At 33.3% G+C, this 13,283-nt stretch overlaps 1 protein-coding gene across 1 annotated transcript in view; it reads right to left on the bottom strand.

The window, feature by feature from the left end:
- Positions 1–13,283, bottom strand: part of LOC106462074 (histone-lysine N-methyltransferase KMT5B-B-like) — a 47,946-nt gene that overhangs the window by 14,267 nt on the left and 20,396 nt on the right. Inside the window, exons 3-5 of the mRNA XM_022389210.1 lie at positions 12,840–12,984; positions 10,817–10,979; positions 9,875–9,987 (exon numbers count right to left, since the gene is read on the bottom strand). Of these exons, the coding sequence (XP_022244918.1) occupies positions 9,875–9,987; positions 10,817–10,979; positions 12,840–12,976 (413 nt within the window). The 5' untranslated portion in view covers positions 12,977–12,984. The remainder of the gene's footprint in view (positions 1–9,874; positions 9,988–10,816; positions 10,980–12,839; positions 12,985–13,283) is intronic.

The raw sequence follows: 13,283 nt of genomic DNA, 5'->3' as shown, positions 1-13,283 counted from the left end.
CCAGAACTTAATATTGATATCAAGGGTGGAATAAGTACATGAATAATTATTATAGGCCAGCCCCAACCAGATAGCCAAGATTCTATGACTCGGTGTTGGTTCCTATATCCCACATTAGTGGCTATGGCAATTAGACCGCAATGTAATATATAAATATACTTTGTATTGGATCCCACCATGTAGCCATAGAGTGATGCAATCCGAACCACTGAAATTACAAAAAGAAAGGAAGCAATACTGAAGTGGACAAACTTTCTCTTCCATCTGAACAAGACCGAAAGACATCATCCCATGGTCGGAATGACGGGATCAAACGTCTCACTCAACCAAAGAAACAGAACTCATCCAGTCTGGAATTATTAACATTCATCCTTACTCTCCAACCATGTGGGCAAGGTGCATTCCACTTTCCTCCGGAATTATGGAAAGGACATGGAACATTGTGTTCCACCAAGGACATAGAATGGAACTACTTTGCATTCAGAATTATGAGGTGATAGTGGACCTCCATCCATGAACGATATACAATCAGACACTGTTCATAAGAAGGGCCATACACACCCCAACTGAATAGTGCAGAATCAAATCTGAACCCGTATTACGAGTAGGCTCCCGTGGAGGCTGGTGCCACTCCTACTGAGATCTGGGAAATACATCAAAGGACCCAGATAGGAGGGCCCAAAATTTTGACCTCTTCTCAAAGAGTGGAGGAATGTACTCTACCACTCTGGAGGAAAAACCTCTGTCCACCACCCCAGTGACTGGAAATTAGGTGTCGTATTGACTCCCTCACTCCACTAGTAGAATCTGGGGGTGGGGTGTGTGTAATGTGCATTGGTAAGTCCTGAGGAACAGTACTCTGGAAACAGTGCAATAGGTGAACCAAGTTCCCTAAATTTTCAAAAGCAAACCAATCTCAATTTATTGAATCTGATAATCAGCAGGGATGGGCAGGATCCCCTTTAGCTTTACTCATGATAGTCCATGAGAATATGAAAATACCATCCGGAAAGGTCTCTGGAACTCCAGCAAACAACAAGGGACGAACAAAAGGGACCTCCATTAATTCCCAGAGGACAACAGATGGTAGATGAACACCCTCCAACAAAGCACCTCTACCCAATAAGTCCCAACAACAAACATGCCTAGAAAGTAAGAAAAGAACTAAAGCCAACAATCTGACCATAGTAGCCATCAGCAAAGGTCCCAACTCATCCTCAAACTGGTGATGAGAACATTGATAGGCTTCTGACAAAAGCTGGAACCCAACATGTCCAAAAGGGGATCCAGTTGTTGAGAATCTAAGTATACCTCTTTCTGACAGAGATAAGCCAAGTCATGCTGTTCTGATAAATGTGGGGGACAAGGCATAGCTATCCCGTCACATAACTGATTGGCAAATATCTCAGGATAAACAGCATTATCTGGAGAAGGAGGAAGAACTAAGTAATCACTTGCTGTCCTTTCCGCCAACAAGGAAAGAACAAACTCAAAAGCAATCGGGGATACCCCCAAAACTTCACAAACTCAATTAACCAACAGAAGAAAAGCTGCAGGAGGTCCTCCGTCGAAGCTGACCTGGTAAATGAAGGAGCCAGAAAAAGGGAGTATAACTTCTCCCCAGCATGTCCAGGATAATTTGCAAAAGCCAATTCGGGACCCCTGGTCCGCATATATGTCTCCGTCTCACATTGGATCATATCATGGACAGCCTCAACTGAGAGTGACCCCTCCCCCGACTGTTGACAAACACAAGATAAGAGAGATGGAATAGGGGAGGTCTGGTTAGCATCCATGGTGGAAACATTAACTTGAGAATTCATGTCCGTGACACGGCAAATTTTTTTCAATGTAATTAATGAAATTTTCACTAAAGAAAACAGAAACTGATGATTAAAGTTGCAACTGAAAATGTTAATAATCACAATGCTCTCATATAGAAACCCATGCTAAATGCTTTATTGAGAAAAAGTGATTACACTATCTGAATGGAGTGCTTGCATATAATACCTGGATAAAAGGCATACTGATGTTGGTGGAGAGCTTTGCAAATTAGATATTGCTAAGGGCATTCAAGTGAAGTATTATAAAACTGGAGCAAGCGAGTTCAATGCTTAGATGGGCAAAAAGGTAGAAACCTAGAAGATTGAGAAATAGCTAAAGTGGCAGTAGATGATAAGTACATGTTGGAATTACTAATCTTAACAGGTAAATGCTCAATATTCACTTTCTGTATCACGTGATACTTTTTCAATACAAACTGCTAATTTCTACATTTTCTGATACACCTTTTTTTTTGGGCTTGTAACTTTCCATGGAATTTCCAACTTAAACTGTCAACTGGGGGATATGTAAGTTTTTGCTTTGTGGAGATAATAAAGGCAATAAAGTGAAGGTCACATGTCATGACTCCACAAAGCATCATGCTTTCAAAAATCATTATAAATTCACTCTGCCATTTGCTATTGTATTATTTGTAATCACTAAAAGCAAAGATTTCACTTAATTGATAGCTATGGAGTAAAAAGGTCTTGGACTAAGAATTGAAAATTTTGACATCATTTTCTTTGTATTTTAATATTAAAACTCTGCTTGAAGAGGTATGGGAGTTGTTCTGAGCCATTTCTACCTTAGTTAAAAAGCCAACCCGTATTGATAGAGTTAATGATTCTCAACAAGAAGGCTGTAAAACATCAATCTGGATCATTATTATTGGTTGTTTGTGTTTTGTGACGGTGGGTTCACAAAGTGAAGTGACCAATGTCCAATTAAGGTTAAGCCTTTCGCAACGGGAGCCCCTTTAAATATTTCTCTCTGCAAGTCACTGTGTTATATTCTAAATCTAATTAAACACCTTTAATTCTCTCAACACAGGCTCAGTCAATATGACCGACCATGTGACCTCTTTGTACTCGTTTAACCCTTTCTATACGGGTCACAGGTGAAAGTCCATGTCATCTTGTTTGTTGACTCACATTCGAAATTTTGTTCAACTACTATTTCTTGAACTTATGCCAATAAGTTTGGTATCAAACTGTAGATTATAACTCAAATTTTAGAACTATACATTACTCAATTTGTTAATTTAAACGTAAATATTAAAAAACATAAATTCAGATTTTTGTGTGTCACGTGGTATGTTGAATGCAGCACTGGTTCAAATTAATGTTTGTGAATTCAAAATACTAAGTCTATAGTTTCATACGAATTAGAATCTCAAATTACAGATATTGACAAGCTAGAATATAAAATGAGAAGTTCTTATCTTTTCTAATTGCTTATAAACACTTAATTCTATATATGACATGAATAATCAAGCAGAAGCACAGAATATCCCCTGGTGGTTTTCTAAGCCTTTCTAACATACCTAGCATAATTTCTTTCTTTTAAATCAAGATTTCAATGAGGTAGGTTGTGTCTTTAGTCTGCTCAAAATTTCATATTTCTTCAGACTAAAATACATCTTAGTCACTAAGCTTGATATATTATAGTTGAACTCTATGGTATCAATGTAGTAATTTATGATTTTTTAGTTATTCAAATGTATATACATATATATATAAAACCTAAAAAAAATATGTTGTTTTATATCCTCCACGTACAAAATTTTTAAAGGTTTAGCAGCCTACATCAAGCAGCAACTGAGTACAAACATCGTAACTAGAATAAATAATTGTTTGCTTTACTTCTTTAGTTACTATTCTATGTTTTAGAAAAAAGAACTTTAAGAACTTATTTCAAAATAGTAATAATCTATATACATATGTAATGGATAATAATTGAAATGTGACTATATTTTACAAAATACTAGTCTACTAAAACACAACCAAGACAAGTTACTTTGTACAGACCAAAGGTCACTTTCATGTTATTTGATACGGTAACATGAGTGTACGTGTGCCACATCACTGTAAATCCTGTATTTTTAGACAGGCACGGCAGAAAGATCAATATAATAAAAATAATAAATATATATATAAATGTATAATGTTACAAGATTTAAGCTATTTAGTCTAAACATTTATGCTTTCGTGTATAATTTGTGTTCATTTTAAAATTAAAGAGGAATAATTTATATATATTTCCTAATTTTTTATTGCGGTTATGAGATCGGTCAAATTTACCAAACCCGTACAGAGATTACTTACTGAAAATAACAGATAAAATGGACTGAGTCCGGGTTGAAAGAGTTGAAGTCTTTATAGATTTAATACTTCTAACTTTCAATATAGTGTGTATATCTTCACAAAATTTGGCAGTCTTTCAGTTAATATTATAAGTCTTCCACATACAAAAAATCATAATTTTTAGTAAAGTATTTCTAATAAAATAAAATAAAGATTTGTCCATGAATATATTAAGTATTTGTTTTGAATAGTCCATGTGCAAAGTAATTTTCATGTTAAAATTAAAAATTCTTTTCCTCATTTCAAATTTCCTTTGTGTAATCCCATAAAATCTCCTAAATGCATTTCAAATGTTTTTATCCAGTAAAACTTTATAAACCAATTTAACCTTTTTTTCTTTCTAGAATGACTTCAAATTGTAATATGAAACTACATTCGTTTATCCTAAGTAGCTCTAACAGTATACATCTATTTCTAATTAAATTTTATTGTTTCATTGCTGTCGATTGTCGAAGAGAGTTAACCTTAACTTTTTAAATGAATGGTAGTAATGCACTTAATAATTTTTATTCAGTTAAATAATGCACCAAAGAATATAGACTAATAACACGCAAAAGTAGACAAATTCCCTTACCTCTCAAACATTTTCTGGCTTTCTAACTATGCGACAGGAGCCGTTACAATTCATCCAAGCTAGTCGTTAATGAATTTGGTACTCTGAATGAAATTGACATTTAACTGTTCAGAACATAACGTTATACAATATGTCATTTGATAGATGAAAACCTTGACTTTCTATTGGTTATGGTAATATATAATTAAAAATGAGACAACTATCAACAAATTCTGAAAGAGAGGACAGGTAGATGTGGCAAGAGAGAGATCTCATTTTCTATTCAGTAGCTCTGTAATTAAACAAAATTGAAGATTATAAAAATTATGGTTTGTCTGAGCAATGACAATTTTGTAGAGTAATTTATGTTTAATTTCGTACTTTTTCAAGGGGTGGTAGATAAAAGAGGGAAGATGACATTGTATCAGATTTATTATGTGTTTATTTTTAATATGAACGTTGTTTGATTGAGTTTGTATTTAGACAAACGTATGACTTGTCGTATCAGAAATGTGTTGCATATAACGAATTTATTATATATTTATTTTAATGTCAACGTTTGTTTTGAATAAGTTTATATTTGAGGGCGTGTCTAGCTTACCGTGTTAGTTACGTATGGCAAAACTACCACCAATTATCCAAGATTGTGGAATAATCGTGAACACAAGAATCAAAAATATATATGCATTTCCGTATCCGGTTAAATATAGCGGCTATAAAAAGCGACGCGCCAAAAACAGAGAAAATATGCAAGTCTACTAGGAAATGGTTAAAACCGTGTAAGCTATAAACTATGATTTTGCTAACCCTTATCAACCTGAAAAAGATGTTTATTTTCATTGATGGTGTAATTCCATGCATATTGGCAATAGTTTCGACAAACTAAGACAATTACATCTAATCGAGGAATTTAAACGTTGTGCACGTGATGACCTCAAAACTTACTTGGATGAAAAGAAAGTTGAAATACTACAAGAAGCAGCCGCTCTTTCCGATGACTATATTTTAACACATAAAACCACTTTTCATAAAAAGAAATTCCTACCATTTCAACAAAATCCTGTACTTGTTCAACCCACTAAAGTTGAGGATTCTTCCAAAAAATCCAGCTTCGCTAGTTCAAAATCTTCATACAGTTGGGCTACAACTTTATCAAATCCATCAAGGCCTGTCTGTCCTTTTTGTAAAAAACCTGGTCATGTTATGTCCGATTGTTGGGGTTTGAAAAAGAAGAAAGAAAAGGAGGCAACACCCAGTGCATTTGTGTCCACATATGGACATAGTTTCACCAGATCACCCAATATTGTTGATGTGGCCACTGATGTAAATGCTGATGTAATCAGTGAGGAATTTAGACCTTTTGTGTCTGTTGGTTCTGTGTTATTGGCAGATGACACTGGCAATCCCATACCCATATATATTCTACATGATACTGGGGCGACTCAATCATTGTTGTTAGAAGGTGTATTACCTTTAGATTCGAGTTCTGCCACCCGTGAGTCTGTTATTGCTCAGGGTATTGAAGGTAGCTTTGTGAATTCCTCTTCATAATATTTATTTAGCATCAGACCTAGTTTTGGGACCAGTTTTGGTTGAGGTAAGACCTACTCTGCCAATTAATGGTGTATCATGTTGTTGGGAAACGATTTGGCTGGGGAAAAAGTTGTTGCTGAACCTAAAATGGTTAATGAGCCGATCACTGTATCATCTAAGGATGATGTTGTAGTTGAGGAGAATCCTGATGTGTTTCCCTCGTGTTCTGTAACTCAAGCTCAGGCTAAGAAATTAAGCCAAAAACAAAGGAGAGACATAGAATCAGAGAACGATATTATAGATTTGTCCCAGACAATTTTTGTTGCCGAACCTAAAATGGTTAACTAGTGATCACTGTTTCATCTAAGGATGATGTTGTAGTTGAGGAGAATCCCGATGTGTTTCCCTTGTGTTCTGTGACTTGAGCTCAGGTTAAGAAATTAAGCCAAAAACAAATGATAAACATGGATTCATAGGATGATACTATAGATTTGTCTCAGACATTTTTTGGATCCGACAGGGATCTTGTGAATGATTGTACTACTGATAATACCTCGGTGAGTAACAACAATGGACGTGAGGGATCTGATTCACCTTGTGAAGCTCCATATCGCTGAACAAGAAAAAGATTTGCAGATCACCTCACTATATGAATGTGCACTCCACAAAAGATGAACTGGAGAAAGTTCCAAATAATTATTTTTTTCAAAAATGGGATGCTTATGAGAAAATGGAGACCTCCAGATGTGCCAGGTTCAGAAGATTGAGCTATGGTCTATCAAATCATTGTTCCCAAAGCATATCGTTCAGAAATACTGAAAGTTGCCCATGAAATCCCCATGGGAGATCATTTAGGTGTCAATAAGACAGGTGACAAAATTATGAGATATTTCGTTTGGCCAGAGTTAGGTAAGACATTTAACAATTTTGCAAAGCTTGTCATACCTGTCAGTTGGCCAGAAAGTCTAACCAGAGAAAGACAAAGAAAAACAGAAAGAGAGAAAGAAAGAAAGACAGAAATAGAAAAACAGAAAGAGAGAAAGAAAGACAGAAAGAAACACAGAAAGAAAGAGAGGAAGCAAGAGACAAAGAGAAAAAGAAGACAGAAAGAAAGAAAGAGAGGAAGCAAGAGACAAAGAGAAAAAGAAGACAGAAAGAAAGAGACAGACAGAAGGATCAAGAAAGAAAAAGACAGAAGACAAAAGAGGAAGAAAGAGAGAGAGAGAGAGAGAAAAAAAAGGAAAATAAAACACAAGGCTGTCAAATTGCAATTTATTCATTATGAGGATATAGTTTGAAGATTATCCATATCATAAGGGTTTATAACATTTGTGCCGGTGTACTTTCATTACTATACAATTTTGTGATAGTGATTTGTACAGGTTGTATTCTATATAGTAATCATTATTGAAGATGTATAATCCTTAAATAATGTATTATATATATATAATGCAATCTTGCCAATGTATATATATATATATATATATATATAATGACTTAATTAAAAATTGTCTAAAGCCAATTTTTAATTTTCTAAGGAGGGAGTTGTAATGAATTTATTATTATGTATTTATTTTTAATATGAACATTGTTTGAATTTGTATTTAGAAATATGCATGACTTGTAGTATTGGATATGTGTTGCGTATAATGAATTTGTTATATATTTATTTTAATGTCAACATTTGTTTTGCATAAGTTTATATTTGAGGACGTGTCTAGCTTAGCGTGTTAGTTACATATGGCAAAACTCCCACCAATTCTCCAAGATTGTAGAATATATTCGTGAACACAAGAATCAACAATATATCCATTTCTGAATCCGATTAAATATAGAGGCTATAAAAAGCGATGTGCCAAAAAACAGAGCTGATATGCAAGTCTACTATGAAACGGTTAAAACCATGTAAGCTATAAACTGTGATTTTGCTAACCCTCATCAACCAGAAAATATACAACCTTTGACCAAGAAGTTATAAATTTTGAACGTCAGTGAATTCTCATCAATCGTTAATATCTGTCCAAAAATATTACTGATTTCTCATCGGACATTAGTGGTTTTATGAAACAATTCAGTGCCTGACAAAGCTAGCTTGCTTCCCACCAATTATATGTACGTACAACTCGCTGGATATCAAGGAGACTCTGAACTAGGAAGACGATTTTAGGCTATTTGTAAGTTAGTGAAATTTCTGTTTATGAAACTTGGTTTGTAATACTTAATCATAATAGTTGTTATTGTAAATTATACTATTGTGTATATATATTAAAATGTGTTTGTTTCAAAACAAAAACTGTGTGAATCAATCTTTTTGGCAAATAGTGTAAATAAAATAAAATATTGGGCTATTTCTAAACACTAAATCCAGAGTACAGTTCAACTATTAAAAGTTAAATTACTTAACATGGCTGTGGATTATTTCAAATTCTCAATATGTAACAACATGCTATGAGAAAATGTGTCACGTGGGTAACACTAGGGGAAATTCAGGATTTTAAAAAATATTGTCTTGTAGAATTAAGAACTTAAAACTTATATACTATTAAAATATGGATTATTAGCTAAGCTTTTATGCTATTCTAATTGGTATAACATAAACAAAAGTAGTTTAATAAAAACCTTGTGTCATGTGCAGTAAAGGATACCCGTAGCAATAGGGTTAAAAAGTAAATGTAGGCTCTACCACTAGTTAGCTGTTTACTCATATACAGCACGTTCCCAGAAACCTAAGAATTCATCTAGCTTTTAACAGCATGTTTCAACTGAGTGTAACAATAATGGCTGGAGATGGCTTGTTTGTTTGTTTTGAATTTCGCGCAAAGCTACACGAGGGCTATCTGCGCTAGCCATCCCTAATTTAGCAGCGTAAAACTAGAGGTAAGGCAGCTAGTCATCACCACCCACCGCCAACTCTTGGGCTACTCTTTTACCAACAAATAGTGGGATTGACCGTCACATTATAACGCCCCCACGGCTGAAAGGGCGAGCATGTTTGGTGTGACGGGGATTTGAACCCGCGACCGTCAGATTGCGAGTCGAGTGCCTTAACCACCTGGCCATGCCGGGCCAGGAGACGGCTTGAATGGGTAATGAAGAAAAACTTTAATATAAGTTTAACATAACAGCAAATGTACAATGTTTCAATAAGGTTTTGTCATCATCAGGTACAGAGTGTAACAATGATGTCTCTAGAGTAACTTTGTGAAACTTAGTCAAACTGAAGATGACAAGCAACTGAAGATTACAGTTACAAACCTGACACCAAAGTTAAACCACCAAATCTGATAATACCTCTTTTTAAAGCAGTAAACTGAATTGTTTTTGTATGTTACATAGATTACATCTAAATATTCACAAAATAAACATAATGATACATACATGAATCCTTACAAGATAAACCTCTTAGGATAATTAGTAAATGAATAGGAACTAGTAAATGTTATCAGAAATGAACAAATAGGTGAAGCTTTGTCTGACGAACCAGACAATAAAGAATAAGAACATTAAGCTTACCACATAAACCTTTTTTGAACAACAAACAAGTATGATAAATCTTTTTTGTCATCCAAATATTCCAGAGAATTACTACCACAACACATACCATTTTTTCGTAGCACAAATTTTGGCCCCTATATTTCCTTCCATTGAGTATCTTTTGCAAGGTTGCATTTCAAATCCTGCTTCTTTGTCAAACATTCTTAAGTAACGAAACACCTTGTAAGAGATAAAAATAAATTTCCCCTTGTTATTAAAACCCAACCAATGAACGTTACATGTTCAAATACCCCAATTATAAACATTAAATCATCATAATATTGATATGCTCTATATTTCTGTCATTAACAAGTTTATTTGAAAAAAATCTGTAAAGCATATTTTGTAAAATGTCACATGACTATCATAGTTGTTTATTGGAGACTTATAGTTCCAATAGCTCACCTTCAGTGGAAGATGGACATTCTGATTCTAAACCAGGGTGAGTGCTTTTCACAAATTATGGGTCAATACAATATCTTAATGTTACTTAAAATATCAGTTCATATAAATTCAGCCAAATTTAAAGGCTTCATCAAATGTAAGATAGTGCTGAGGTGCTTTTAATATGATGACAAGTACAAGAAATATGACAGGGAAATAAAAAAAAACCTTCATTGATACATCGAAATGGTGTTTACAAAAACCTTCCTTTTTCCACATTCAGGATATGTTCACTTGAAAATTTTTAATACTGTTAAAAATCCTTATCTTTATTAACCTATAAAGATTTGTACCATTTTTCCACTTAGTAGATACACTTTTCACCAGTGTTAACAAATTATAACAAAGAGCATGAGCTAACAAAGAGTAGTTGAAACTAGACAATTTGCTTCAACTGGAAAACTGGCAAAAAACAAACATATATATATACACAGATTACTGGTCATACATTTCATGAGTACAAAGTGTTTATTATGTACATCAATACAATTAAGATCCAGATGCTTCAATATTTTTGCTAATTTATTCTAAGAAGTGAATAAGACTGAGTACGAATTGCACTTACATGTTCACGAAAAATCTGTTGCTGGTGTTTAGACCTTGAAAAAAGCATAGTGGTCATCCACTCTCCATCAGATAACTGCTTGTAAGCTTTTTCATAATTTTGATGCTGAATGAAGTTTACTATAATTTGTTTTAAGTCTTGATCAACTTTTGGTTGTCGAAATCTAAAGGACACCACAAATTAATTATTTCGCATTACTCGTACTTTTTTATGCATCAAACAATTCAATAAAAACGTCCCCGATAATTACTTTGTGATATAGAAATACTGTTTACACCAATAAAATATATAAGAAACCAGTGTTGTATTTGAAACATTATCTGACTATCAGTAGCAAATAGGGGTTGAACTTCATAATGATCCAGCCAACCTTGATTTTTCTAAAGTAAGCCCTTTCATCATGGTAACAAGTTAAAATTGCTCTAAAATTGAACAATTAACTTGATTACATATGAGCACCATTACATCAATCAGTGTCATGAAAATAACTAACTGAAATCAGCGTTTCCAACAATTCAAGTAATCGAAATATTACCATTATGATTTATCAGTATTATTTTCAATTAATTCAAGGTTGTTCAACTTAATTAGTGTCAGGACTCAATAAAATAATCAGCTAATCAAAATGTTTTAGATTATTACTATTTTTCATTCTTCCACTAATCCAAGTCTCATATGTGAATGATTATTTGAATGTAATTGAATAATGAGTCTTACAATTAATCTATCAGTAACTTTCACTAATTGCCCAGCTCTAGTTTGCTCATAATTACTCAGAAAAATTACAAAGATGAGAAACAATGCAGAGAAAAAAACATTTTAATAAAAAACAGACATCAGCTAGAGGAACACTCTGTAGAGCGCATACCTCTGCCACGCAGCACTGATCATATTCGGCCCTCAAAAAATACAAAAATATGTCCATCATCATCAATGGACAATTTTTGGCAGGATAATGAGGAATAATATTTTACATATCTCCACCAAGTTTCATCAAAATCTGATCATTTTTGACCGAGTTATACAATAAAAACAGTGTGAAAATTCAGTCCCCGTGTTAATAAAATACGGATTTTTTGTATTTTCATGACATTGTTGTGGCTTGACTCTCCAAAAACTAGTCACTTCAGCCTTTTTTTGAGAAATCTTGCTGACAAACCCACACATATAGTGCAAGCTTCTCATTTTATTCATGATTGGTAGGGTAAAGTCATTTCATCCACTGGTACCAAAATATCGAGAACCATTACCTGTTATAGTTCAATTAAGGAATTTTGACATTTCTAAAAATAAATTGTGAATTTTTAATTTGTGACATTTTATTGACAAACAATAAACATTACTATTTTACTAAGTAGAAATGTTAAACTATCAACATTTTCCCAAATCTATAAAAATAATTTAGAAATAGTTATTGTTCTTAAATGTCTTATGTTCTTACAATGTAGTGAAGATATTTTCATTACTAACACAAGTTAAATACATGAAATTTTTAAGCATGTTTTCAACAGAAATCTTCAAGTACATAATGGTTATTAATGTCTGAACCACTGAATATAAATGCACAAATTTTTGTACTCAGAATCATTACTACATCAGAAGTAACACACTTAAACAAGCATGCTGACCTGTAAAGACTATTACTGAACATGTGAAGAAACAGACTCCATTCACGTAGTACGTGATTATGGATATTGCACAAGGAAAAGTTCTCCTGTGGAGAATTAAATATTTCATATTCACTACGACTCATTTGTTGCTGATGCATTAAAACAGAATGCTGAAATTGCATTAGAAAATTTATAGTTTACCCTAAATTGCTCTAATAATAATAATTTTACTGGAGGACATACATATAATTTGGAAATTATGAATAAATATTAAAAGGGAAAATCCTACACTTGAATTATCAAGGAGAGTAACCTAAAAAGAAAACAGTTCTATTAACTTATATTTTCTTTAAAGTGTATCCAAATTATGAGCATATATAAATACATACTGATCAATATGTAGATTGTCTTACCTGAGGTTCATTTTATGAGTAGTAAATCCCAGGTATGAATCAAGAATTAAGCTAGTCACTAGATCATCATTCTCACAGAGTTCTTTAGCTGTCATTCTCGTAGAAGACATTGTTCGACTATTCCCTTCAACCACCATAATTACTTCTTTCAAGAAAAACAATAAACCATTTATTGCACTATGCTGATGAAAAAGCTTAATACAAATGATAAGAGCAAAAACTAAAGAAAAATATTTTAATTACTTGAAATGATAACTATCTTTACAAAATGTGGCACTGAGATACATTTCATTCTTAAATGGCCATTAGAATAAGCAATTTGTGTCACATTTTTTTTTTTTTTAAACAGAACATAAAAACCAGTGTTCTAACATTATAAAGGTTTCTCAATTGAGCATGGATTCTAAGCGAATATTCTAGAGGTAACATACAATATTGATAATA

The sequence above is a fragment of the Limulus polyphemus genome, unplaced genomic scaffold (assembly GCF_000517525.1).
Source record: "Limulus polyphemus unplaced genomic scaffold, Limulus_polyphemus-2.1.2 Scaffold1089, whole genome shotgun sequence".
Taxonomy (NCBI): Eukaryota; Metazoa; Arthropoda; class Merostomata; order Xiphosura; family Limulidae; genus Limulus; species Limulus polyphemus.
The sequence above is the reverse complement of the archived record's forward strand: the minus strand, read 5'-3'. Positions and strand labels throughout refer to the sequence as shown.